Genomic DNA, 26547 nt, shown 5'->3' with positions numbered 1-26547 from the left:
CCTGTAATCTAGCACTTTTGAGGCCAAGGCGGGCAGATCACGAGGTCGGGAGATCAAGACCATCCTGGCTAACACGGTGAAACCCCGTCTCCACTAAAAATACAAAAAATTAGCTGGACATGGTGGCGAGCTCCTGTAGTCCCAGCTAGCTACTCGGGAGCCTGAGGCAGGAGAATGGTGTGAAGCCGGGAGGCGGAGCTTGCAGTGAGCCGAGATCGCGCCACTGCACTCCAGCCTGGGCGATAGAGCAAGACTCCGTCTCAAAAAAAGAAAAAAAAGAAAGAAAAAAATCAAAAAGAATTTCAATCACTGCATTGGTGAACATATATAAAGAGAGATAACCTTCCCAGAACTCCTCCACTCTCAGAGGTTATAAACTGGCAGCCTACAAGTCCTATCTGACCTGCATATATATTCTTCTTCATACTGCATTTTTTTACTTAAATTTATTGCTAACATTTAGAAAATCGAATTTCACCTAAAAATACAGATTTTCATCTTGTCTTGAAAAATCAGAACTGACAACACTGAACCTGTATTTATTACAAGTTAATGATTATTGAGGACTGAATCACTTCCTTTAAAAGAAGCATATACACTTTCCAGTTCACGGTACTCCTCACCACTCCCCATTGTCACCCCAGTACCCAGGCCAAGCATGTGGTTGCCATTCAGCATGGTGCTTATGTCACTGTATTTACAGTCCCTGTTCCAAAACATGCAGGAAGTCACCTGCTATGTGGAAACCCTTTGTAGCAACTTTGACATTACTTGTATTTCAGTAATTCTGCTCCCAATATAGACTCTTTTTTAAAGTTTCTAATTAAATATTTTTGCAGATTAGCCTCTGTTTAATTAAGAATATGGACCCATTTGGCCCAGCCTAATTTAGCTCCTCTCTGGAAAATGCACTGTGTGCCTGAGCACAATCTTTCTGTGGTCCCATTCAGTTGGCCTCCAACTGCCATAGTTCACAATGTGCTATGGAAGCAAGGATGCCAGGAAGGAACTAATTGGAATCAAGTGTGCAACTTGCCAACTGCTCTACACTTGAAGTTCCTGTACTCCAGAACCGGAAGAAAGTTATAATTAGCTCCTCACACTGTCATTTCAGCAGCAGTTGTATTTCTACTGTGTTTCCCACTGTTTCTGATAAAACTGGGTGAGTTGGCACAAAAAGAAAGTCATTTAAGGCGTCATGTTTACCATTGGAAATTTTGATGTTTAAAACAGACACATTCAAGCAATATCAGATAGTGGTGTATTTCTCTCACTTTTCATTGTTTTTCGAAGCATTCATTTCAAACCTTCGGTCACCTCTTCCAAATGGATTGCGTCATTCTCTGCTCAATCTTTCCTTTCATTTAAAGATATTTCTATGTAGAGGAAGGATTCTCATACACAAATACAAAACAGCACAACACTTTGGAAGAGTTTTGGCAGTTTCTTAAAAAATTAAATATATACCTACCATATGGCCCAGCCATTCCACTCTGAGGTTTTACCTAAGAGAAAAGGAAATCTATGTCCAAACAAAGAAAGACTTGTGCAGAAATATTCTTAGCAACTCTATTTTTAATAGCCAAAAACAACTAAAATGTTCATCCACAGGTAGGTGGATAAACAAATTATAGTTTACCTGTATGATGGACTAATTAATACTCAGCAATAAAAAGCAATAAACTATGTATAAATCTCAAAGTAATTGTGGATGTGTCCTAAAATAATTGTGCTGAGTAAGAGAAGCCAGACAAGAAAATTACTTACTGAATGATCCTATTTACATAAAATTCCAGAAAATGCAAACTAATATACAGTTCCAGAGAGCAGACCAGTGGTTGTGTGGGAGTGGAGGTAGGGAGGGCTGGGAGGAGAGATTACAAAGCAACACAGGGAAACTTTTGGGGGTGACAGCTACACTCACTGTCTTGACTGTGGTATTGTCTTATGATTGTATACATATGTCAAAATTTATCAAATCATACGCTTTATGTGCAAGTTATTATATATCAATTATGCCTCACTAAAGTTATTATAAATTAAAAGCTATAACTGAAAAAAGTTCTAGAACAATTCAGGCATCAGAAAGCACCCATTATATGTCAGTCCCTACATTTTATTTTTGATGTTCTATGCCACATTAAGCATCTAAGAGGAGAGCAAATTCAAACTGACTCACAAGATGAAATATCACTAACAATAATTTGGCACAAAAGTCTTGGGTGACCAGAACAAGTGGAGAATATACAGATACCTCATTTTCAGACAGAGTGAATGATATGCAATCTTTATTAAGATCATCTCAAAGCTATGTGTTCCACATTTCCAAAAAGAAAAAAGGAAACCAAAGAAATAAAAGGAGAGAACAGAATGGAATAAGTCTATCAAACTACTTACTGACCTTATTTTTTCTTTTTTTAAATTGAGCTATATTTTACCTACTATAAAAATCACCCTTTTAAACGGTACAATTCAGGCCAGGAGTGGTGGCTCACACCTGTAATCCCAGCATTTTGGGAGGCTGAGGCGGGTGGATCACTTGAGGTCAGGAGTTTGAGGCCAGCCTGGCCAACAGGGTAAAACCCCGTGTCTACTAAAAATACAAAAATTAGCCTGGTGTGGTGGCATACACTTGTAATTCCAGCTACTCGGGAGGCTGAGGCAGGAGAATAGCTTGAACTTAGGAGGCAGAGGTTGCAGTGAGCCAAGATCATGCCACTGCACTCCAGTCTAGGTGACAGAGTGAGACTGCGTCTAAATAAATAAATAAAAGGTAAAATAAAAAGTACAATTCAGTGGTTTTTAATATATCACAAAGTTGTACAACTATGATAACTATCTAATTCCAGAAGAAACCTTATACCTATTAAGCAGTTATTGCCCCATTTCTTCCTCCCTCCGGTCCTGGCAGCCACTAATCTACTTTCTGTCTCTGCAGATTTGCGAATCTGGACATATCTTACAAAGGGAGTCATGCAATGTGTGGCCTTTTGTATTTAGCTTCTTTTATTTAGCATAATGTTTTCAAGTTTCATCCATGTCATAGCATGTATGAGAATTTGATTTCTTGTGATGGCTGAATAATATTCCATTTTATAGAAATACCATACTCATCAGTTGATGAACATTTAGGTTATTTCCATTTTTTGGCTGCTTTTAATAATGCCACTGTGAACGTTAATGTATAAGTTTTTGTGTGGACATAACTTTCAGTTATCTTGGGTATATGTCTAGGACTGGAATTTGGGGGACATAAGGTCACTGTGTTTAACTTTGTAGAAGAACTGCCAAACTATTTTTCAAAGCGGCCACAGCATTTTACATTTCCACCAGAAATGTATGTGGGTTATAATTTCTTCACCAGCAGATGCTATTGTCCATCTCTTTTTTTTTCAGCCATCGTAGTGAGTATGAAGTAATATCTCCATATGGTTGTAGTTTGTATTTCCATGTGACTAATGATGTTGAACATCTTTTCATTCATGGACCTTATTAAGCCTCAGAAAACAAACAGGATTAGACCTGGCTGGGACCTGAATAAATGACCACCTTATCCTTCCCCTTTATTCTCTTTCTATGCCAAGATATGTTATTTATTCAATCACTCAGTGAGCTCATCCTGAAACTGACTCAGTCCTGGGTTAAGGCACAGCCCAGCATTCAGAAGAAGTAGAAATGTTGGCCTCTGCCATCAGGAAGCTTTCATTGTAATTGGGAATAACAGTGACAAAAGAATATAGATCTTAAGGGAACTTTAAAGGATATATAACTAAAAAGATTAAATCAAAGACCATTTTCAGGTGGAAAATTCCTCCCTAAAGCCCTGCAATCTTGAGGTACTTCTTATAGGAGCTGTAAGCCAACATACAAGTTGCCTAAAAACACAGCTGTACATATTTTGAAAGGTGGGTTCGGGGCTTTGTAGATTAGTGGAATTAAATCAGTGTCCTGTTTCTAGTGTGTCCTGGTTTTCACTTACTGGCAGATTCATTCAAAAGGGTTTTGTTATATAACGTCTATGTGTGAAGAGCTGACATTCTAGTCAGGCTGTCAGGCCAGATGTTTGGGCTCTTCTGGTAACCAAATGTGTGCACTAACACAGAAACCCTATCGGGCAGGATGGGAGCTCGCCTCTGCCTGGGTGCACTCCCCAGAGCATCATTGCCTCCATCTTCTGCCCTCGCTTAGGGGGTTAAATTGTTTGGTTTCCACCATTGCCACATCATGGATTCCTGCTGTCTTTCTTCCTAAACTCCCTGAGGTCGGGCCAAGCAGACATGCAGGCAGCCTCTTTTATAGAGGATTTAGCAACTCAACTGGTAATGTTAGAACATGGTGTTAGAGAATAGAGTTTGGCATGTGGCCTGCATTTCCACAGTCTTCTTTTCCTCTGCTGATCTTTCAGGAAACAAGAGAAGTAGGCACAGCAGTGAGGCAGAAAATATTTGGAATCAGCAAAAACGTCAAACGACAGATGTCTGTATGTCTGGCATTCAAAATGGACACAGAAATAGGTTTCTATAGGCTTAACTGAGCAAATAAGAGAAGACAAGATTCTTCTACAAATGCTTGACACGTACTAAATTGCTTATTGAGCCAACCGAGGAATCTGTCAGATGCCTGACAGACATCTAAAGAAAACTACTAAGCCCATCTTTCTAAATGTAGCAATTGTGCATTTGCATCAACATGTATATATAAATCCTTCATAGTCATAGGACTTATGCTCCTGAAAAACCATAGGCCCATCACCTTAACTTTTGGATACGAGTCCCAGTTTTTCTGCTTTACTAATGACATGACTCTGGGCAAGTCATTCAAAATGTCACAATCTCCATTTCCTTATTGTGAAGGTCTCTTCTACTTCTAAAAAGCATTCTTTTCTAACTTGTACTCCTTGTGGCACATGTAGTGCCTCTGCATTCTTTTACTTAAATTTCAGTTTCTTGCTTCACATCCAGGCCTGCTCCACTTTTCTGCAAAATCAGCAAACCTGCCTAAAATTAAAATAAAATAAGCTTTAAAAAAAATCACAACTTCAACTCCTAAATGATTCATCTGTCAGAAGGCAATGAGTCCCCATTTTCGCATGGTGGTTCAGAAGAGAATGGCTGAGTTCTAAGGGCATGGCATTTGGTGCCTAACAGACCTCGATTCCAGTTCTGATTCTGACAGTTACCAGCTGTGGGATCTTGGACAAATTACTTAACTTCACTAAGATCAGTTTTCTCATCTGTACCTCCCCAGGCTGTGGTGAGGTTTAAATGACTCAGACATGTACAATATTTCACAGAGGGCCTGGCTCACATTGAGGGAGCAATTAGCATTAGTTATTATTGTCTTGGCAAACATGACCTCTAAATCAGTTTCCTGGGAATGAAGGTGGCATACACTCATGACATTTATTAAACTTTGAGAGTCCCATATTAGTATATATATTCTCTAATTTCATTCTTCCTCCAACAAAAAGTCAACATTTAGACAGCAATGTACTGTTTAAGATCCACATTCACAAACGCTGCATTTTTTCCTCTGACCTTTAGTCTATTTCTCTTGTGATATTCCACATAGCATTATCCCAATCCCCAATTTGTAGATACAAAAGGATGATTGATAAAAGGGAAAAAAGTGGAACACTGACCATTAGATACCAACAAACTTAAGCAAATATTCCCAAACATTTAGCCAACTAATTATTGGTTTTTTCCATGTTAGGACTATTGTAAAAGATAGTTGTTTTTACTTAATGACGATTTTATTCATGTGTATTAATCAAACATACGTTATGCTAATGAGAAATTAATATGCAGGCTAGCAAGATATATGATCTCTTCTATGCAGAGACAAATGAGTACTACACTGAGGGGCTGATATCAATTCAAGTAGGTAGTACTTGGCAACTGAGCGCTGCTAAGCAAGACTGTGATTCATTCCTAAGTACAATCATTCCTACCTAGCCTATGTAGTGCTACTGTGTGCCCAGCAGAGATAGGAGTGCCATAGTGGTATCAAACAACTCCTGACTTAAACGAATGTTTTTCCAGCTGGGGGAGAAAAGACAAGAAAAAAACACCAGACCATACGTAATGACAATCCTACACTGTTCAGGACAAGTTGTGAATGCCCTAAGGCAGTGACTTTCTAAAATGTAGGCACTGTGGGCTCTTAAGAAATCCTTTCAGAGGAGTACAATGTGTAAAACAGACACAGAGGAGGTGAGTTGACTAAAGAGGAAGTGGAGGGCCCCTCCCCTGTGGCTCCCTCTGGCTACAGAGATTACAGATTTTCAAACTGCCTGGACTTGAATATTGGCTAAGATTTGAATGGACAGAGAGGAGGGAGGAAGGCTTTCGGGTTAGGAGGACCGGTAAGCCCAAAGATAAAAGGGTGGGAATTCAAATAAGAAGTGATAGGCCCTCCTCGGGACACCTAGTGAGGATGTACTGGTAAGTTGTGAAAGGAACCCATCTGGTTGCTTTTGGTTTTCAACCTAAATTAATTTTTGAATATTTTAAGCCTGGTGAAATAGTGAACAAATGCTATAAATCAGGGCAGATATTGGTCAAGTAACGAGTCTTGTCATTATTCTTTATTTCAGAGTCATTTCAAGTTGTCGTGAGAGGAAATGGCTTCCGACATGCCCGCAACGTGGACAGGGTCCTCTGCAGCTTCAAGATCAATGACTCGGTCACACTCAGTAAGTCCTTGCAGAGTCCATGGGTTTCTTCAACTGACTTCAGAGAAGGGAATTCCCAGCCCTGCTTCCAGCAAGGCCACAGACATGAAACCAGCAGAAAAGAGTCTTCTTTGCTAGAAAGACCCGTAGCAAGGGCATAGTGAGCCCCTACAGTGGTTCCAGTCAGAAAAGGCACCCCCTGGGTGGGCACAGTCCCATGGGCATCCAGCTTGGTAAGCAGAGCAAGGCTGGACTTGAGCCCCCGTCCTCCACAAAACACAGAGCCACAAGTCCCAGCCCTGCAGCAGCCCTCGGGAAGCAGCGGGACACTGGTTTCCTTGTCCCCTGCCATCTACCAAGTGGCTCACTCTCAGGTGGCAGTGCTGGTGATGGTTAATTAGGGCTGGAGAAATGTGAGGCATCTTAACAAAGTATTGGGACTTTTAAGGGTAAGTGTGAAAAAGGGATGGTCTAAATGCATTAATCTGGAATAAACCGAAAACCAAACCATTAGGCTTGCACATGTAGATTGTGCAGCTTTTTTCAATCTGGATGGTTCTTGTGTGGAGTAGCCAAGAAACTCTCATCATGGTGAATATCTTACATGAAATACAGGAATATGGAAGTAAAACTAAGTGCATTTCATGAGAAAAAATGAATTATCATAACATTGGCTTCTTCACAAGACATTTGTAGCAGTCAAGTTCCTAATTTAAAGATGTGTGTGATTCATGTGGCTGACCAGGAGAGATGGGGAAGATGATTATATGAGGGACAGATGCCAGAAGCACTGGTTATGATTTGGATCTGGCATCCCTCACACAGATAATTATTTATTCCACATCTGTAGTGATAACCATCGTAATATGTTGCATTTTCTGTAATGCTATGTACCTTCTAAATGCTTCACATCTTTTTGCTACAACAGCCCTGAGAGGTAGAAAGAGCAAGGAGGAGAGGAGGACACACATTTGTTGACTAATCACTCACACTAGTTTTCTCCTCCTGATAGCCGTTTTTGTGTGTTTTTTGTTTTTGTTTGTTTGTTTGTTTGTTTTTGGAGTCTGATTTTGCTTTTGTTGCCCAGGCTGGAGTGCAATGGCACAATCTCAGCTCGCTGCAACCTCCGCCTCCCAAGTTCAAGTGATTCTCCTGCCTCAGCCTCCCAAGTAGCTAGGATTACAGGTGTGCACCACTACACCCAGCTAATTTTTTTTTTATTTTTAGTAGAGACGGGGTTCATCATGTTGGCCAGGCTGGTCTCGAACTCCTGACCTCAGTTGATCCACCCGCCTTGGCCTCCCAAAGTGCTGGGATTACAGGTGTGAGCCACCGCGCCTGGCTCCTGATAGCCTTTTGAAGGAGGTTATCTTGTTTTTAAAGAAGAAGAATTGAAGGGGTGTGGATATTTCCTTCTTGACATCATAAAATCCACTTTAGTAGTTAAACAGACACATGCTGTGGCGTCCTCACAAACATCTGGAATTCCTGGCCTTGGAGTAATTCCAAACATTGGAAACATTCAGTTAGTTTTCTTAATGTTTGGAAATGCTCTCACAGATCCAAAAAGTACGTGCTATTTGAAAACATTCTGAAATATCCCTGAGTAGTCACAGTGTGAAAGTTGGACATGCATCCCCAGCAGAGTTCTTTTCTCTCCCTTTCAATTGCGATGTCACTTAAGTCCCCCTTTTCTCTCTCTTTAACCAAAATCCCAAGTCTAACATCAGAAACTCCTGAGGGTTTAACTCAAGGACATCAATACCTTCCAAAGAAGACTTCCCAGACAAGCGGGCTTTCAGGCCCAAGCTCTCTGAAGATACATGGAAGTGGGCTGGGGAGAGAGAGAATCTACGCTATGTGCTGTTGCTCAAAGGTTACACAAGATGCTGTATTAAATAAGATGAGGCCAGGCACGGTGGCTTATGCCTGTAATCCCAGCACTTTGGGAGGCTGAGGTGGGTGTATGGCCTGAGCTCAGGAGTTCGAGACCAGCCTGGGCAACATGGTGAAACCTTGTCTCTACCAAAAATACAAAAAATTAACTGGGTGTGGTGGTGCACACCTATGGTCCCCAGCTACTCAGGAGCCTGAGGCTGGAGGATCACTTGAGGCCAAGAGGCAGAGGTTGCAGTGAACTGAGATCATGCCACTATACTCCAGCCTCGGTGACAGAGTGAGACCCCATCTAAATAGTAACAGGAAGAAGATGAAATGCAAATTCACTATGGATTTGTAAAGTGAGTACTCGAAGGCCTATTTTCCAACTTCTCTGTGAAATTGTATTTCTTTCTTGGGAAACCAGTCCATCCTCTCTCTCCTTTCTTCCTTTCCTAATATATAGTTGCAAACATACGCACAGGCTTGTCACCTCATTCATATTCAAAAAGAAATAGAGGTTGTTGGGGTAGGGATTTGGCTTAAATCACAAACCCGTGCCTTTAGCACAATGCCAACAGTTTGGAGAAAATGAAGGCAGTGATTTGATCATATTCTGTGCTGTAAGCAACACCCAAAAACTCAAGCATACAGCTATTAAAAATATTCTAAGGGGAAAAATAGCGTTTGAGGAAAACACTTGGCCTTTAGTTAGTAATTCACCTGTTCATTTCCATGCAGAAAATACTATGAACAAGAACCTGTGGAGGAAGAAAAGATGAGCAAATTTTAAAATGCAGCACATTTACATTTACATTTTTCTGTCAACTTTATAAATGTCATAGTTTCCACTGATTCCTCCCTATAAAATAAAATACACTTAGATTCCTTTACCTTTCCCATTTTCCTTCCCCACCTCTATACCCCAAGTTTTAAAATGTTATCTGTTCTTATTTTTATATCACATATTTCTTTTTTCGAGATTCTTTTTCCTAAGTGCAGCATTGAATTTTGTGACAAAAAGAGAACATAAGTGATATTGTTAATGAGAAAGACTTAATTGAAGGCCCAATAATGAAGCTAAGGCTGTGTGACTCTAGCCACTTCAAACATGAGGCCAACCTCAGGGTTTTCAGCAAATAATGCAATAGCAAGCTATGTGAAGCAAAATCTGTCAAAAGAACAAATTTAAAATTATGTGGATAGTGGGAGATATTAATATGATTTTTCAAGTCTTAGAACTTAATTTAAAAATTAAAGATCTGGAGCATGTATCTTTATGCACTAAAGATATAGGGCATATAATACTTTTTTAAATGACTGTGAACAACTTTGCAAATTGATCATTCTAAGACATGAATAAAAATACCAGTAGATTAATGCCAAAAGTAGAAATTGTTTAGACACATTCTTAGATGATAAGCATAACCAGAAAATAGGTTAATACATGCTTCTCTCCCAATTTCCTTGCATTTGCTTAAAAAATCAACCACTTAGAAATCGAAGACAGTTTCTAGATTTGTGGTCAACAAAACAGATCCAAAATTCTGGATAAAATATGATTTTTCAAATTATATCGTGTGGCCTCACTCAAAGGAAAGAAGTGGGAATCTCCAAGTACAGGAAACGAAATGGGAATAAAAACCCAAGTTAAGAAACAAAGTCACAGGGGCTCCAGGCCAGGCTGCAGGCTGTGATCCCGATGCTGATGCAGATACGGACACCAGATCTCAGGTCTGTGCCAAGGCATCACACAAAAGCAGAGCCCCCTGCAGAAATCAAGCTCCAGCAGGCTACACCAAGCATTTAATTGGGCAAGGAAGCAGGCAGGGGATGCAAATCCACAGGTGTAATGATGTTACACCCCCCATGTGATACAGAAGCACCAAATCAAGAAACTAGCCCCAGAATAGGTCCATGACCTTCCTGATCTCTGTGGCCCTACAGAGGCCATGGAGCTTGACCCTGTGGAAGGCTTCCACATGGCCCACACCCACAGCATGCCTGCAGCAAACAACCCCCTAAAGGTGGGCTGATGGCACACAATGACAAATCATGTCAAGATGAATGAAACAAACAGAACAAGCACAAAGGGAGGATCAGAGAGCAAATTTGAAAGAGAATGGAAAATAAACGTGTTTAAAATGTATAAAGAGATCAAACAGATGTAGGGGAAAGAATACTCATCAAAAGCAGATTTGCAGAAGAACTGAGTGTAAATTCTAGTTTTGAAAAAGTTGATTCACTGAAATAAAACTTCATGGATGGACTAAACAGTGTAATTAGACACAGATGAACATGAACTATATGAACGAGAAGGGAATTTGAGGAAGTTTCATCCCGTCCCCCAATCAAAGCACCAAATCCAGATTTTTTTCACCTGAGTTTTACCAAGTTTTAAGGGACAAATGACCCATATCACATATGTACTTTTCCAGAGGAAAGAAATAAAGAAAATGTTTTGTTTGGTTTTGTTTTTTGAGACAGGGTCTGGCTCTGTCGCCCAGGCTGGAGTGCAGCGGCACAATCTCTGCTCACTGTAACCTCTGCCTCGCGGGCTCAAGCAGTCCTCCCACCTTAGCTTCCTGAGTAGCTGGGACCACAGATGTGAGCCACCACACCTGGCTAATTTTTGTATTTTTTGTAGGGATGGGGTTTCACCATGTTGCCTAGGCTGGTCTTGAACTCCTGGGCTCAAGCTATCCACCCACCTCAGCCTCCCAAAATGCTGGAATTACAAGTGTGGGCCACCACACCCAGCCAAGAAAAAGCATATAAATTCATTCTATGATAATAACATAATCTTGGTTAAAAAAAAAAAACTGGACACAGACACTAAAAGTAGAGAATATTTGAGATCAAGCTCACTAATGACAAACATCTAAATCAAATATTGGCAAACAAAATCCAGCAATGTATTTAAAAAGGACCAAGATAGCTAAGACAATTTTGAAGACAGAGGGGGAATTTGTTTCTCATACAGCAAAAGTTACTGATGCCAGGAAGATATTAAAATTCATTATCTGTTCCTAATTTTTTTAAAAAAATATTTCTAGTGAACTACGAATAGGATAAGACTCCTTTAACATAAAAATGTATCTGCATATTTGAATTCAAAACTCAATATCATTCTAATAAAAAAATCACTATGTAGAGGAATTCACGTTAAAGTTCAGAAGAAAAAAGCGGAACAATCCATTTCACCACCATTATCTAATATTGATCTGAAAGTTCTAGCAGCACTGTCCAATAGAACTTTCTATAATGATGGAAATGTTCTAAGATGGTAGCCACAAGCCCCATGTGGCTGCTGGGCATTTGATATGTGGCTAGTGCAACTGAGGAACTGAATTAGTAATTTCATTTAATTTTTATTAACTTAAATGCAAATAGCCACATGTGGCTGGTGACTACCATATTAGACAATGCTATGAACATTATAACAACACCAGAAATCTGATGATAGATATAATACAGGCAAAGCAGCCAAACGTCATTGCTCTAAAATAATGCTTGTGTCTTCCTGGAAAACTAGAGAGTGAACCGAACTACTAGGCTACCGAGAGGGTAATTAAGTTGGATGACTTCAAAATAAATACGTTGCTTATAACAATCAGTAGCTTTGCTAGTGTTCAGCAATGACAATTAGAAAACATCACAAGAAAAATATAGCAACAACAAATAAATTTTTTAATTTATTTAACTTTCATTTTAAGTTCAGCAGTACAAGTGCAGGTTTGTTACATAAGTAAACTTGTGTCATGGAGATCTGTTGTACAGATTGTTTCATCACCCAGGTATTAAGCCTAGTACCCATTTTAGTTACTTTTCCTGATCCTCTCTCCTCCCACCCTCCACCCTCTAGTAGGCCCCAGTGTGTGTTATTCCCTTCTGTGTCCATGTGTTCTCGTCAGTTAGCTCCCACTTACAAGTGAGAGCATGCAGTATTTGGTTTTCTGTTCCTGCGTTAGTTTGCTAAGGATAATGGCCTCTAGCTCCAACTATGTTCCTGCAAAGGACATTATCTCATTCTTTTTCATGGCTGCATAGTATTCCATACTGTATATGTACCACATTTTCTTTATCCAGTCTATCATTGATGGGCAGACAAATAAAATGTAACAAGAACTAATTTAATCAAATTTGTAAAGACGTATATGATGAAAGTCACAAAACTTTCTGAGGGATATAAAGAAAGTGTGAAGAGTTAGAAAGCCATAGACTGATGGCATAGTTACAAGCTCTGGAGCCAGACCACCAGGGAAAAAGAGTCCTGGCTCTGTCATATCTAGCTGTGCGACTGTGACATCTTATTTAACATTTCCATGCCTCAGTTTCTCTCTCTGTAAAATGAGTATGGCGATAATAGCCATACTATGTCTTGGATTGTTATGAGGTTTAAATGTGGCAGGCGGGGCTTAGAATGGGGTCTGATGCACAGTTAAGAGTCAGTCAGTCAGTGTTGGCTGCTGGTATTACTGTATTATCATCACTGTTATTAAATGGAGCAGTAACTGGGTATTGTAAAGATATCAATTGTCTTCATATTAATATCTACTTTTATTACAATCCAAATGAAAATTCCAATGGGACTTTTTAAGTTAACAAAATAATTCTGAAGTTTATAAGGAAGAATAAACACACAAGAATAGCCAAGAAAAATGTGGAAACTTGCCCTAGCCAATTTTAAGATGTATAAAAAGGCTGCAGTAATTGGAACAATGTAAGATCACACCACAATAGGCGAACTGAGCATTGGAACAAAGCCCATAAACAGAACCAAACACTTAGGTGAATTTAGTATAAAATAAGGCAGCCTTTCGAATCTATAGGGAAAGAGTGGATTATTCAAAAAATGACATTGAGACAACCGGCTAACCCCTTGGAAAAACAATTAACTTCATTTTTAATCTCATACCTTTCATTCAAACAAATTCCAGACGAAGGAAAAATTTTAATGGGACATGAAGTTGTAAAAATTCTAGAAGGAAACAAAAAAATTTATATAATCTTCCAGTTGGGAAGAATGTTTTAAACATGAAGGAGCATACCATGAAAGAAAAATTTGAATGTTTGAGCACATACTTTAAAATTCTCTTGTTAAACCCTACTACAATAAAAGAAATGGGAAACAAAATTGGAAAAATAGGATATATAACAAACACAGGGTCAATAAACTTAGTATAAAGACAATTCTTAAAATCAGTTTAAAAAAAAAAGGTGAATACATCAGTCAGTAAAAGATATGCAAAGGAAATTTTTAAGAAAATAATGATTCATAAGCATGTAGAAAATGTTTCATATAACCAAGAAAATGCAAATTGAAAGAATTAATTGCCATTTTTACTTTGTGAGATTGACAAAGATTAACAAAACTGCAATGCTCAGTCTTGGAAACCTGTAGGAAAACAGGTGTTTTCATTCATCATCAGTGAGAGACCATTAAATCATTAGGAAGACAATTTTTTAAATAAATCAACTGCTTTTATACATTTTTGACCCAGAATTTCAATTTCAGCTTCATCAAAAGGAGGTGACTGGGAATGTTTACAAAGACTTGGCCATAAGGATATTCATCACAATATTGCTTCTAATAGCAAAAGAAAAACTGGAAAGAACCAAGGGAATGAGGGAGAGAGGGAAAAGAAAAACGTCTAAAAGAAAAACATCTAAAAAGAAAAACCTAAATGTCTGACAATAGGTAATCTGTTACATAAGTTATACTTCACCCCTAAATAATTAAACAGTGTTGTAGAAGAATAATTACTAATGCAGGGAATGGGGAATGTTAATAATATAGCATTCTGTGTTGAAAATAAGTTACAGAACAATACACTAATACTATTTTTGTTTTTTAAACACACATATTTATATGCAGAGACTGGAAAGATATACATCAAAATGTCAACAGCCGTCACCTCTGAATGAGACCACTATTAATTTTTACTTTCTTCTTTCCATCTATCTGTGTTTTCTGAGTTATCTAGGATCATATGTCCCTGACATAATGAGAAAAAAATCCACAAAATTGATTTAAAACTTAATTTTTAAATTCTTGCTAATTATTGAGGTCTAGAATACATCTTAAGTTTAACATTTGGTTAGTTCCTCAGTCACCAGGCTGAACTCTGCTGGACAAGAAAATATCTTGGAAATCTTCACACAAACTGTATTTACTCTGGCTGCACTTTTTCCTCCTTTAGTATTCAGTGTACTATGCCAAGAAAAGATACACTTTCAACTGGAGATCCACTTTCAGAGAGATTCAAATGCTAAAAAGGAGACACTGGAGTATGAGCTGAGAAGTGATCCATTTTATGCACTGTAAATTAAAAATGGACGTTTCACTAATGCAATAATGAAAAACAAGCTAGACTATGCTGGTGTTGCATGGAGACGCATGAGGTATGACTATAAACAAAAGAAACTGATTTCTAACAAACTCACTAAAATTGAGTTTATAGGCCATGTGAGAAATCAGATTCATGATATTATAGGCATACTTTATTTTTTGATGCAAAATTTTATTTCTCAACTTGATCTTCCATCCTATTCACCAGGCATGGCTCTGGTTTACTTTTGCACACTCTCAAAGGATAAAGCTCTGTCCCATTTGAACGTATTTCCCCAAACTGAACATCAGTCAGGAAGGCAGTTCTAGGAGTTCCGAAGAGGGGGCTCAACTTCCTAGGGGGAAGAGAGACAACACTCCTTCAAACGTAGATGTTCCAGAGGGGGTTGTTTTCAAAAACCTGCCCAATTTTCCAGAAACTGTACTTCATCTTAGAAAACACCTGGGCTGCAGGGCTGCTGTGGGCGCCTTAAGGAGATCATTAAAGTGCAGATGGGGAGGGAGGATCGAGGGCAGGAGAACATAAACTTCCCAAACAAAAGCCTATTGTTTCCTTTGTCATGGGTTAGTCTTGCCATATATTGGTCAAAGGTACTTAACACAATCTCGATACATCCCTAGGGATTTGATATCATGTGAAGGTGATGAAATGCTATTTGTGCAACTCAGAATGAAGAGACGTAAAGCAGCGTATAGTCTCATGTTCTTCATGGGGATGCCCATCAGAATCACCAGGGAGCTTCCTCCAAGTGATAGCAGCTACTGACTGTTGAGTACCTACTCTGCACCTGGTGCTGGGCCAGGCACCCTCCTGTATTATCTCATTTCATCATCACCGCAGCCCAATGAGGGAGGAGTTATTTGAATCCCCATCTTGCTGACGAACTCAGAGAGATTGAGTGCCCAATTTCATGCAGATGGCAGGGGTGGAAAGGACTTGAACCTGGGCAGTCAGACTCCAAAGGCTTTAGACTGCTTCTCTGCATTGCTTCCAAGACACAGATCCCCAAAGATCCCTGGGTTCACTGACTCCAAATGCCCAGGTGACAGATGTGTGCCTGATTCAGAGATGCTGATTTCAACAGATCCCCCTCATTTTGCAGACAGATAATCGCAGCTCAGAGAGATTTAACTGCTTGCCCAAGGTCACAGGGCACATTAGTAGAGAAGTCAAGACTTGAACGTAGATCAAGAGAAAAAGCCCCAGACCAGGGTAGGAAGAACCCCAGGCATTAGAGGTCAGTGTCTGCAGCTGGCTGTGTGACCACAGGTAAGGCACCTCTCCTCATTCCCCGAGTGGCCCTTTTTCTCGAACTTCAGGAGCATTTTGTGTATCTGGTGGTGTTTCCCCTTTGGCCCTCTTTCAGAGAGAGCTCTGGTTTTTGCCCACTGATTTTTGAAGTGGCTCCTGCAGAGACTGTGTTAGTGGATGTTCCCATCTTTCAGTCCTAGAAAAATGCAGATACATTGAAATGTACTGCCAAAATCTAGAATGACTGGGGGACAAAAGGGAAGTTGTCACTAGAGGTAACTAGGTGGCAGGGTTTTCAGTTGGGAGTAAAAGAGCTTATTCTGGGGGCGAGTTGACACAGTTCAAAGTTAGCTGCACCAGTCCCTGGTGGACAGTCAGCCTGGATGTTTCCCCTGTTCTACCAAGTTTGAAATTGACCCCAGGTGAAAATCATGAGTTCCACGAGGACTCCAGGCATGCGCTGCATTTGTTGTATGCATGGCTGGGAGAGATTTGCTTGTGAACTTCTCTGAAACCCACCTTCCCCCTAGTCCTGCTGTCCTGTGGGGGAAAGTTGGCATCCCCCTCCATTTCTGCACCCCATGGCTCAGCTTTCATGTAAGGTGACCAGCAGGTGGATGCTGCCTCTCCCCATTGCAATACTGCTCCTTTGCCATTTCAGCAGGATGATGGAAGAGAAAGTGATTAACTCAGAGACAGGCCATACTCCTGGAACCCCAGGCAGGCTAGTAGTCTGTGTCCCTTCAAACTGATATTTTTAAAATATTTGTTCGACATCCATTGACGGAAGTTGGGTATTGCCGAGGGAAAGGAAGAAAGTGCTCCTGGTGGCTCTGTCCCCCATGCAGTTCAATTCTGGCAGCCAGCATGCATCCCACAGCACCTTAGTGGCCCAGGTGTGTGCCCAAGGTCTCCTTCCCACCTCTCCTCTGACTTTCTCTGTAAATTTGTGTCCTTTAAGAGCAGTCAGCATTTGCCAGAACCTGTGGCCATGAGTGTGTGGAAGGCTTTAGCCATTTTGGTAGACTTGCCACTCAGTTCCAATTCCAAAGGTAAAATTATTCCAAATTTGTATACAGCCACAAGGGTTCGTGTGTCAGAGACACATACCTTGTGCCTGAATCCTGAATTATCCTCTACCGAGTGAAAACAAAGCTTTTCTAACATTTGTATTCTTAGCAAATTGTAGCTGTTTTAAGTGCTGCAGTTATTCTGACCTCAGGATTATAAAATCTTAAAAAGCTGATGCTTCGCTTAGAAGATAATTTGTAAGTTCTATAAATGTCAACAGTCAAGATTTGTTTTGGGTGTGGATTTATTGAGAGGAGAAAATTCTTTGCAAGAACCCTGAACCCCATTAGCTTCATTTCATTTCCTCACACTACCTAAAACTACCCTGTTAACTTCAGATAGAGACAAATGCCAAATGCCACAGAATGATGTGTAATCTCAATTATGTTAAAAGTACTATGCATGGAAAAATTCTGAAACAGTATTCCCCAAGACATTAATTTTACCAATGGAAATTGGAATAATCAAGGATTTTAATTTCTTTTTTATATACTTCTCTGTATTTCCCAGGCTTTTATACTAATATGTATTACTTTGTAATTAATACAAATAACAACACATATGGGTAGATAATAATTTACATCCTGAGAAGGCAGACCAGCTGTGCTGACAAACAGTTCTCAATGCTGGTGTGTTCCCAGAGCTGTGAGGTCACAACCTTGTGCAGAACTTGGGGTGTGTAGCCCAAAAGACGATCCAGAGATCTGCAGGGCTGCTAGATCCCGGGCCTGCACTCGTCTGGGAATGGACTCATGGTGCCTCACCTTTTACTTCCTCTCCTTCTGGGGCCATGATGTAATCTTGATCCTCGTGAACACAGTAACAATAATAACCCACTTCATTTCCTTCCAAGACTGCCCGCAGCTCTGAGTCCTGTATTGGTATTTGTATGTAAGGTATTCTGACTCTACAGCCCTCCCATCCATGTCATGTCAGAGCCTTGGCAGCAATATAAGGCCCGTTGCTGGAATGTCCCATTTACATTAGAAAGCTCCACCAGGCAGAGTGGCTCAGATGCAATTCCATCTACCCCTAAGAAAACTTGGACCCGTTCAAGCCTGCATGGAGGGCTTTATCAAGAGACATTCTCTTACTCCAACCAGGACTTGTCTTCCAATGCCTCTCTAGCTGTTACCTCCTCTCTCTTCTACCCATCACCGTATAACACCTCTAAACTTTTCTGGGCATTACACCAGTACCCTGCGGGCTGTGAACTACACAGTTATATCTGTAGGCCCCTCTACAGTGGGCTAAAGAAGCATATAAAGCCATGGTAGACATTACGCCAGGTTTTCCAACCTCAACACTACTGACATTTTGGGCTGGATAATTTATAGTTGGGGAGTAGGGAGGGGCCCGTCCTGTGCATTGGAGGATGTTCAGCACCATCCCTGGTCTCTACCCACTAGATGCCAATAGCATTCCTCCCCCAGTTGCAGTAACCAAAACTGCTCAGGCACTGCAAGTTGCCCCTTGAGGGGCAAAATCAACCCCTATTTGAGAACACTGTACTATATTCGTGTCCAAAGATCCTATTTAGATAAATAACTTGCTTCTTGTCACACCAATATTGTAAAGCCCTGACACAACCTAATAGACAGGTTGCAAGACTCACTCAGTTTGCACACATATTCACACCTTGTGTTTTGCAGGTACCTCAGTCAATGACCCCAACAGTGCCCCACCTTAGCAATGACAGTTATATGTTGAGTGTTTATTAAGTGCTAAGCATTAAATGATATCATCTCATTAAAATTTACAACAGCCTATGAAGTATTACTCCTATCTTGTAGATGACAATTTTGAGTTACGAACAGAGTGAAAAACCTTGCCCATGGTGACATAGCCAGTTAGTGGCAGGGCTTGTTGGGTCTCCAGAGTTCAGGCTCTTAATGTTCTCCATTCTACTCCAGCCTTCCCCAGAGAACAGAATGGAAAATCAAAAGACATGTCCTGGGTACCTATAGCATATAGGAACTGGTAAAATAGCTACAGACCCAGGAAACTTACCTGGAACCTGTTGGCCAAGCCCATCCCCTGATCTCATGGCAACTAGCCAGGGAGGGCTTCTAAGGAAACCCTGTAACAATCCCAGGTCAGGGAAAAGGTGAGGTGTGAGCGAGGGTATGGGCCATGTCTAAGGAAAAGGATGGTGGCCAGCTTGGTTCTGCCACTTTATAGGCATCCCTCTGGCTTTAGCCCAAGATAAGAGGACATTACAGTGGCTATACTCGCTCTGAGGATGTCTCCCAACTTGGCCCAACCAACCTACATTTCACTGCCATCCCTTCCCATTCGGTTTTGAATCTTCTCATTTCTCCTTGACTTCACAACCACTGTTCAGCCTTTCCTAGTAAAAGCCATTCTCTCCAGTTTCAAAATCTCTTCGTCTAGAGTTTAATGTTTTCTATCAAAAGCTTGTTATCTCACTCATCTCTGAAAACCTTCTAGCCCCAGGCCTGATACATGGTACACTTCTTTCTGCTCTCAGCAATGGGTCCCATTTTGCTTTGTAATAAGACCCCCCCACACACACACATTTGTGAATTATCGATGAGGCAGCCCCAGTTGAGCAATCAGTCACCTCCATTCTGTCTGGAGCTCCAGAAAGCTCAGCCCAGATTCTTTGAATTTCACCAACTTGGAGTCCTGCTGAATATAATTGTATTCAGATTTTTGCACAATATTTTACAAGTCTAACTTTTTTCAAGCTGGTTACTTTTGGAGGCAGTGAGGAGGTAGAAATATTCAGCCTAACTCTAGCCTGTCTGTTGTCCCATCATTTGGAGACACATTCCCAAACTAGCTGATAAATTGGTGCTGAACAGTTATATTTGGCTCTGGAATGCCCTGAAAATGCTCCCTAGACCCAGGGGACATTAGGAGAAACAGGAAGGCAAGCTCATTTCAGTCCCTAACCTTCACTGTTTTTCCCACTACCTAATGCAAATGTCACTATGGGAATGTAAGCTGTACTTTGGGGCTTACATCAGCTTTGGAGGATTTCAACACACCCTCCCACTGCCTCCATAAGAATAGGGATTATTTTTCTCTTCCTATTTGCCAGAAATAAATATTTATAACAAGAAAAGATTGCCAAGACTTGAAAAGTATTTGAATTATTTAATCCGCCCTTATAAAAGGATTTGCTCTGATTGGTGTTTGAACTGGCTAATGAATTTCAACCCTGGTTTTATCCCAAATCCATTAGACAGCCACCAAACTACAGGGAAGAATTCTGGAAACTTTCTTCTTTGCCAGTCTGAAAAGGATTACATTGTTCCAAGGTCTACACCTGTAAATATACACTTATGAGTGTATGGTTCCAGAGCTTGGCTTCATGCTAGTTGGCATGATCAAGGCCTCTGAAAAGACACCTGAACCTTTTCATCAAGCTCTTCATCCCTAGCCCCCTCTCCTGGAAGGCAAGCTCCTGTTGGTATCCAGCCTTGCCCATTGAAGATCTGGCCATGTGCCTCCAGAGTTGTCAATATGAAGAGCCTCAGCTCCTGGTGTGCTTCCAGCTACATTATAAGACTAGCTGGGCTTACCTTGGGCAAGCTGTTTCAGCAAAACTTGGGTTTGAATTCTGGCTCTGACACAAGTGGTACAGCACCAACTCAATTAACTAACCCTTCTGACTTTCAGGTTCTCAAAATGTAAATAATATCTCTCTCAGAGGGTTGTGGAAGCATCAAACGAGATCATGAGTATATGATGTTAGAAAAAATCAACATGCATGCATGTGTATATACATATGTGTATGTGTATATGTGTGTGTATCTATATACACAAACAAATTCACTAAAGCTTTTCATTTCCCTATTAATTCCTGATATCTACAAAGTTGTTAATTTGGTAGAATGATATAATTAAGCAATCAGGCATTTTGAACATTTTAATGTTTAATCCCTCTGATTTTAAACCATACATCCATGTAGTCTATTTTAAAGGTGTGGAGACCCATGTAATAAAGAAGAATAACATTTACTGAATGCTTAAGCACTAAGTATCATGCTTTGTACTTGAATACAATATTATGTACTCCCCACACAATGTCATCACCACTGTTTATAGAAGGAGAATGTATGTCCCTAGTCACACACTAGTAAGAGAAGGGCCCAGAGTTGACTCTGTGTGATCTGAAATATCCTCTGCCCCTCTCTGTCCCCTCGGTACGCAGCTTGAGGGATGCCTAGTTCCCAAGCCTGGGGTGTTTGGCACTCTGAGATAATGACACTCACTGGCCTCCAAATCCTGATAAATCCCCAAATCCTGATCAAACTTGTCAAACTCCTATAGACAGATGCCTTGCGTAAACCTATGTCATAGGTACACACAGAATTCTAAAATATCTTTGGTAATGGACAAAGGAAGTTTATATTTCAAGATTATCTAAAAATTACATTCGGCTAGGCCCAGTGGCTCACACCTGTAATCCCAGCATTTTGGGAGGCTGAAGTGGGCAGATAGATTGAGCCCAGGAGTTCCAGAGCAGCCTGGGCAACCTAGGAGACCTTGTCTCTACAAAATAAAAAAAAAATTAATTAGCCAGGTGTGGCACTGCACTCCTGTGATGCAGTGACTAGGGTGGGGTGGGGTGCGGGGACAAGGTGGGAGGATCACTTGAGCACAGAAGGTTCAGGCTGCAGTGAGCCATGATCGCACCATTGCACTGCAGCCTGGGCAACAGAGTGAGACTCTGTCTCAAAAGAAAATAACAAAAATTTAAACATAAAAATAAAATTTTCATTGAATGTCTGATTTCAAACTCCTACCCCTCCCTAATTTTCTCCCCAGTTGCAAACAAAAGCCAAGTGGGCCAGTCCGAGCTCCTGGCCTCCATTTCCCCTGCCCACCCGGTGCTAGTGAGCAGCAAAATTGGCCACCTAGAGGGTGGACCAGCAGGGGCCTTGGCTGTCCTAGGAGTGGATCATGGCCCCACATACATCACGACACCACTGGCTTTGGCACATGCTGCAGCGAGGCTGGCACGGCCTTGGGGCCAAACGTGGCACGGCCGAGGTGCGGCAAGGAAGGCTTTGTGCCCTGCCTCCCAAATGGAGTTCCAGGAAGGAGTCAGATGACCTGAGTTATAGAAACCAAATGGTCCTCCTTTGTTTAGAGAGAGAGAGAAAAAAAAGTCACTCATTTTTGTGGTAAAACGAAAACAGGCTCCAAACCAAACAATCCTCTCGGAGGAGAAAATGCCAGCTCCACAGAGCAGGCCCACAGCCCGGGAGGCTGATACACTCGGGCGGAGGAAGGTCTTCCACAGCCTCAGCAAAGCCTTCGCAGGCCTCCCAGTGAGGTTTTCCTCTGTTTTGCTCCAGAAATATTTGGTCTCCCAAGCAGAAAAGGAAAAGGAAAGGAGGGGGAAAGTGAGAAATGTCTGCCTGGCCTGGGCCACACTAACCCTCTCACTCGTTTCCAGTTGGGATGGAGGGAGGAGAGAGGAGTTGTCCAGAGGCAGCCGGAAGGGAGGCCAGGCGCTAACCCAGGAGCAGGGCATGCCAGCCTGGAGTCTCCCTGGCTGTGGCACTGCAGTGCGCTGCCTCGGATGCTCTCCTCGGCGTGACCCAACTCTTCCCACAGAAGGCAGCCAGAGTCACAAGGCCTCCTGTGGCGGCTCTGTGGCGGCCCCGTGGCTCTGTGGGCTGGCTCTGTGGGCAGGGATCTGTATTCCCAGGTACTGCTGGTGCATGTGCAACAGGATAAGCCATGGCCACGAGGAAATAAATATAGGTTTGAGTCAACCACGCCTGTCCCAAGTTCAGTTTATTCTCTAATAGAAGCCTTCCCTGGAATGGAGAGTCTCTTAGTGAGGAAAGTGTAAATGCAGAGTTCATTTCCAGTCTTGGCTTTGCCTCCGGCTTTCAGTGCAACCTTAGATCACTTGTCATCTCTCTCAGCCTCCATTTTGCATCTGAAATATGAGCCTAATGATCCCTGTCCTGCCTTAACTCACGAGGTTGTCATTACAAGCAAACAAAGCGCAGCTTCTATCAAGGCTGGTACTTATAGCCTATTAGATAATCACGCAGACTCTGCAGCCAGACTGCCTGGGTGCAGATCCAAGCTCCCATGGGTAACCTTGGACAAGTTACCTAATCTCTCTATGCCTGTTCCTCACCTTTAAAATGAAAGGAATAATACACCGTCCTGATAGCTCTGCTAGAAGTTTAAATTTGACTGAGTGACATACAGGAAGTGCTGAGAGACCGCCTGCATGCAACATGACCTGCCTGGCAAGTCTGGCTGTCATTGTAGATGCTCCTTGACTTAAGATGGGGTTACGTCCTGATAAATCCATCATAAGTTGAAAATACCATAACTCAAAAATGCGTTTAAAACACCTAACCTCCCAAACATCATTGCTTAGCCTCGCCTACCTTAAACATGTTCGAAACACTGACATTACCCTATGGTTGGGCAAAATCATCTAACACAAAGCCTGTTTTATAAGAAAGTGTTGAATAGCTCATGCAATTTATTTAATATTGTACTAAAAGTAAAAAACGGAATGGTTGTGTGGGTACTCACCATTAATATACACAACTGAAAGTAACTTCATAAAGTCACAATATTGTTTAAGTGGAACCATTGTTAAGTTGGGGACTGCCTGTATTATCATCACAGATGGAAGGACATCTTGAAAATAATAATACTTGGGCCGGGCACGGTGGCTCACACCTGTAATCCAGGCACTTTGGGTGGCCGAGGCAGGCGGATCACAAGGTCAGGAGCTCGAGACCAGCCCGGCCAATATGGTGAAACCTGTCTCTACTAAAAAAGTACAGAAATTAACCGGGCGTGGTGGCAGGCACTTGTAATCCCAGCTACTTGGGAGGCTGAGGCAGGACAATAGCTTGAACCCGGGAGGCGGAGGTTGTAGTGAGCTGATATTGTGCCACTGCACTCCAGCCTGGGTGACAGAGTGAGACTCCGTCTCAGAAAAAAATATATAATAAAATAATAATAGTAATAATGCTCAGTTCAGGTACTGCATGATCCTACACTGTCATCGTATGCTTTATAATTTTACTCAACACAGCGTCACCATTCCTGCAACAATCCATCATCTGCCAACAGCTGATTCTAAATATGGGGGTAACCTCCAGTAGTTCCCTGTTGCGCTTAGGAAAAATTTCAAAAGCTTCATCATGGCCTAGGTGGCCGTGGTCATCTGGCCCTGCTGCATTTTCTAGACTCATTTTGAGCCATTGTCTGTCTCATTTAGATTCAACAGCCCTCACTGGCCCTCTTTTAGCTCTCAAAAGATCTGGGGTCCTTCTTGCCCCAGGATCTTTGCAGTGCCTCCCCCTCCCCACTCTACCCCCTCACCCGACCTCAGGTTTCAGCTTAAATAGCCTTTCCTGGGGCGGAGCGTGGGGTGGGGTAGGGAAGCATTTCCTGACCTCCCAGATGAGGGCCAGCCCCCTCCTTCTCCTTTTGTGTGCTCATCACAATTATAATTACACAACAATTTGTGTAATTACTAGCATGTTGGCTCCTTGGACAGGGTACTTTATCTGTTTTGTTCATTGCAAGCCTTAGCACATTGCTTGGCACATGGTACACACTCAAAGAATTTATTTCTTAGTAATGTTAAATAACTGTCTCTCCTGCCTCCTATAAAATCCATGAAAGCAGAGACTGTGTTTCTCCTCTCAAAGCCTACGTCAGCCTACATCTCTAGTATAGAGCAGGTCTTCAATAAGTATTTGTTGCATGAACGAATAACCAAATGACCTGGAATAACCCCCCTAACTTTTCACCACTTGAAGATTTTCCTGTACATCTTCTTCCTCCTCTTGCCAATGGGGACGTTGTGCTTAGCACTCAGATGTGTCCTCTAACTCCCATCCCAGGCAGCTTCCTAACCTTCACTCAGGTAAGAGTTTAATGTCAGCTGTATTCTGCAGTCATGACTTGGAGATATCATAAGAGAATCAGTGTCACCACAAAAGCAGAATATTATCCTTTAATAATATACGTATTCCTTTGTGTCTTCTAGTTACAGGAACTTGTAGTCACAGCCTGATTAATGACACAGATCTTATTCATCTTCATTTCTTCTATATGCCCTACCACAACCTTTTTGTACAGCACACGTACCCGATAAAAGCTGAGGCTTGAAGGAATGACTATTATATACTTAGTGTAATAACTTCTCAACCCTGCCTCTGGCCCCAGAAACTGGGATACAATGAAGTTCTTAGGGAGATTGAATTAAAGCCACTTTAAGCTTTTTCCTGGTCATCCATTAGAATAAGTACAAGAACGTCCCTACCCCAAGAGTCCCCCACTCTGATCCACCTTCCACAGCTACATCTGCTACAACCTCCAAAACCATCACTTCAGTTTTACTCAAAAACCCACCAAAGTTCTTTCTATAACTTACAGAACTTTGTCCAAATCCCTCAGGCTAACTCAAAGAACTTGACCAAACTTTCTATACTGATCTTTTCAAATCCTTCTTATATCCTACCTTGGAACATGCCTTTAGTATGCCCTGTCTTTGCTCAATGTCTCTTCCCCATCTCTGCACAAAAGCATACCTCATGTTTTGTGCTTTCCTATGACCTGACTATGACAGCCGTGTAAAGGAAGCTCCCTGTCTTATGAAGCCCAATGATACTTTGGTGAAGTCATTTGTCAGCAAACTTTTTCCACAAATATGGCTTCTCTCTCAAACTAGACTTAGATATGGAACTCATTAGGACCAGTCTAATATTTTCTTGTTTCCCCTCAGTGACTCCTGCTCTATCTAGGAGTTCACCCACTATTTTCTCGCCAGTTGACTCGACTGCACGTACCACAGGAAGCTATGATTCAGGCAGGAGCACTTGAGTTCACTGCTAATGGGTTTTGCAGCTCAAGAGTTTTTAAGCTCAAAATGATTTTTGTTTTTCTGGTATCTCCCTGGACTTGGTTGATGTTCTCTAGAAGTCACTGATTTTGAAATTGTAAACTCACCTCCCTCTTCTTAATACAGTGATTTCCTTTTTGCAGATGAGAAGCCCTTTTCTGTGGAAGATACTTATTTACTGTGTCCAGCGCCTATCTTAAAAGAAGTTGGCATGTAAGTTTTCACCAGCAACAGAACCTTCCAGCCAGGGAAGAGAGAGAGGAGGTGTGGGGGGACAGGGGAAAAGAAAGCATCTAGAGGAAGTGCAGCCTGTCTCTAGGTTCCTCCAGCTTATGATGGAGCCAGTGTTTACAGTGACCCAGACACCAGCATAAGTGTTTTACAAAGTACATCATTTCATTCCCCCAGGTTCCCCATTAACCAGGTATTCCCACTATCCCAATTTT

The 26547-nt window shown here is 41.5% G+C and overlaps 1 protein-coding gene and 1 long non-coding RNA gene across 2 annotated transcripts in view; one reads left to right on the top strand and one right to left on the bottom strand.

Moving 5' to 3' along the window:
• Window positions 1-26547, top strand: part of ANTXR1 (ANTXR cell adhesion molecule 1) — a 238011-nt gene that overhangs the window by 83149 nt on the left and 128315 nt on the right. The window contains exons 10-11 of the mRNA XM_045369174.2: window positions 6599-6697; window positions 26245-26314. Of these exons, the coding sequence (XP_045225109.1) occupies window positions 6599-6697; window positions 26245-26314 (169 nt within the window). The remainder of the gene's footprint in view (window positions 1-6598; window positions 6698-26244; window positions 26315-26547) is intronic.
• Window positions 6559-9317, bottom strand: LOC135966811 (uncharacterized). Its single transcript, XR_010580429.1, has 2 exons — window positions 9278-9317; window positions 6559-6810 (listed from the first exon to the last, which is right to left on the bottom strand). It is a non-coding gene; the product is annotated as an uncharacterized lncRNA (long non-coding RNA).

This window comes from Macaca fascicularis, chromosome 13 (assembly GCF_037993035.2).
Source record: "Macaca fascicularis isolate 582-1 chromosome 13, T2T-MFA8v1.1".
NCBI classification, from domain to species: Eukaryota; Metazoa; Chordata; class Mammalia; order Primates; family Cercopithecidae; genus Macaca; species Macaca fascicularis.
This window is presented reverse-complemented; position numbering and strand designations above follow the sequence as displayed.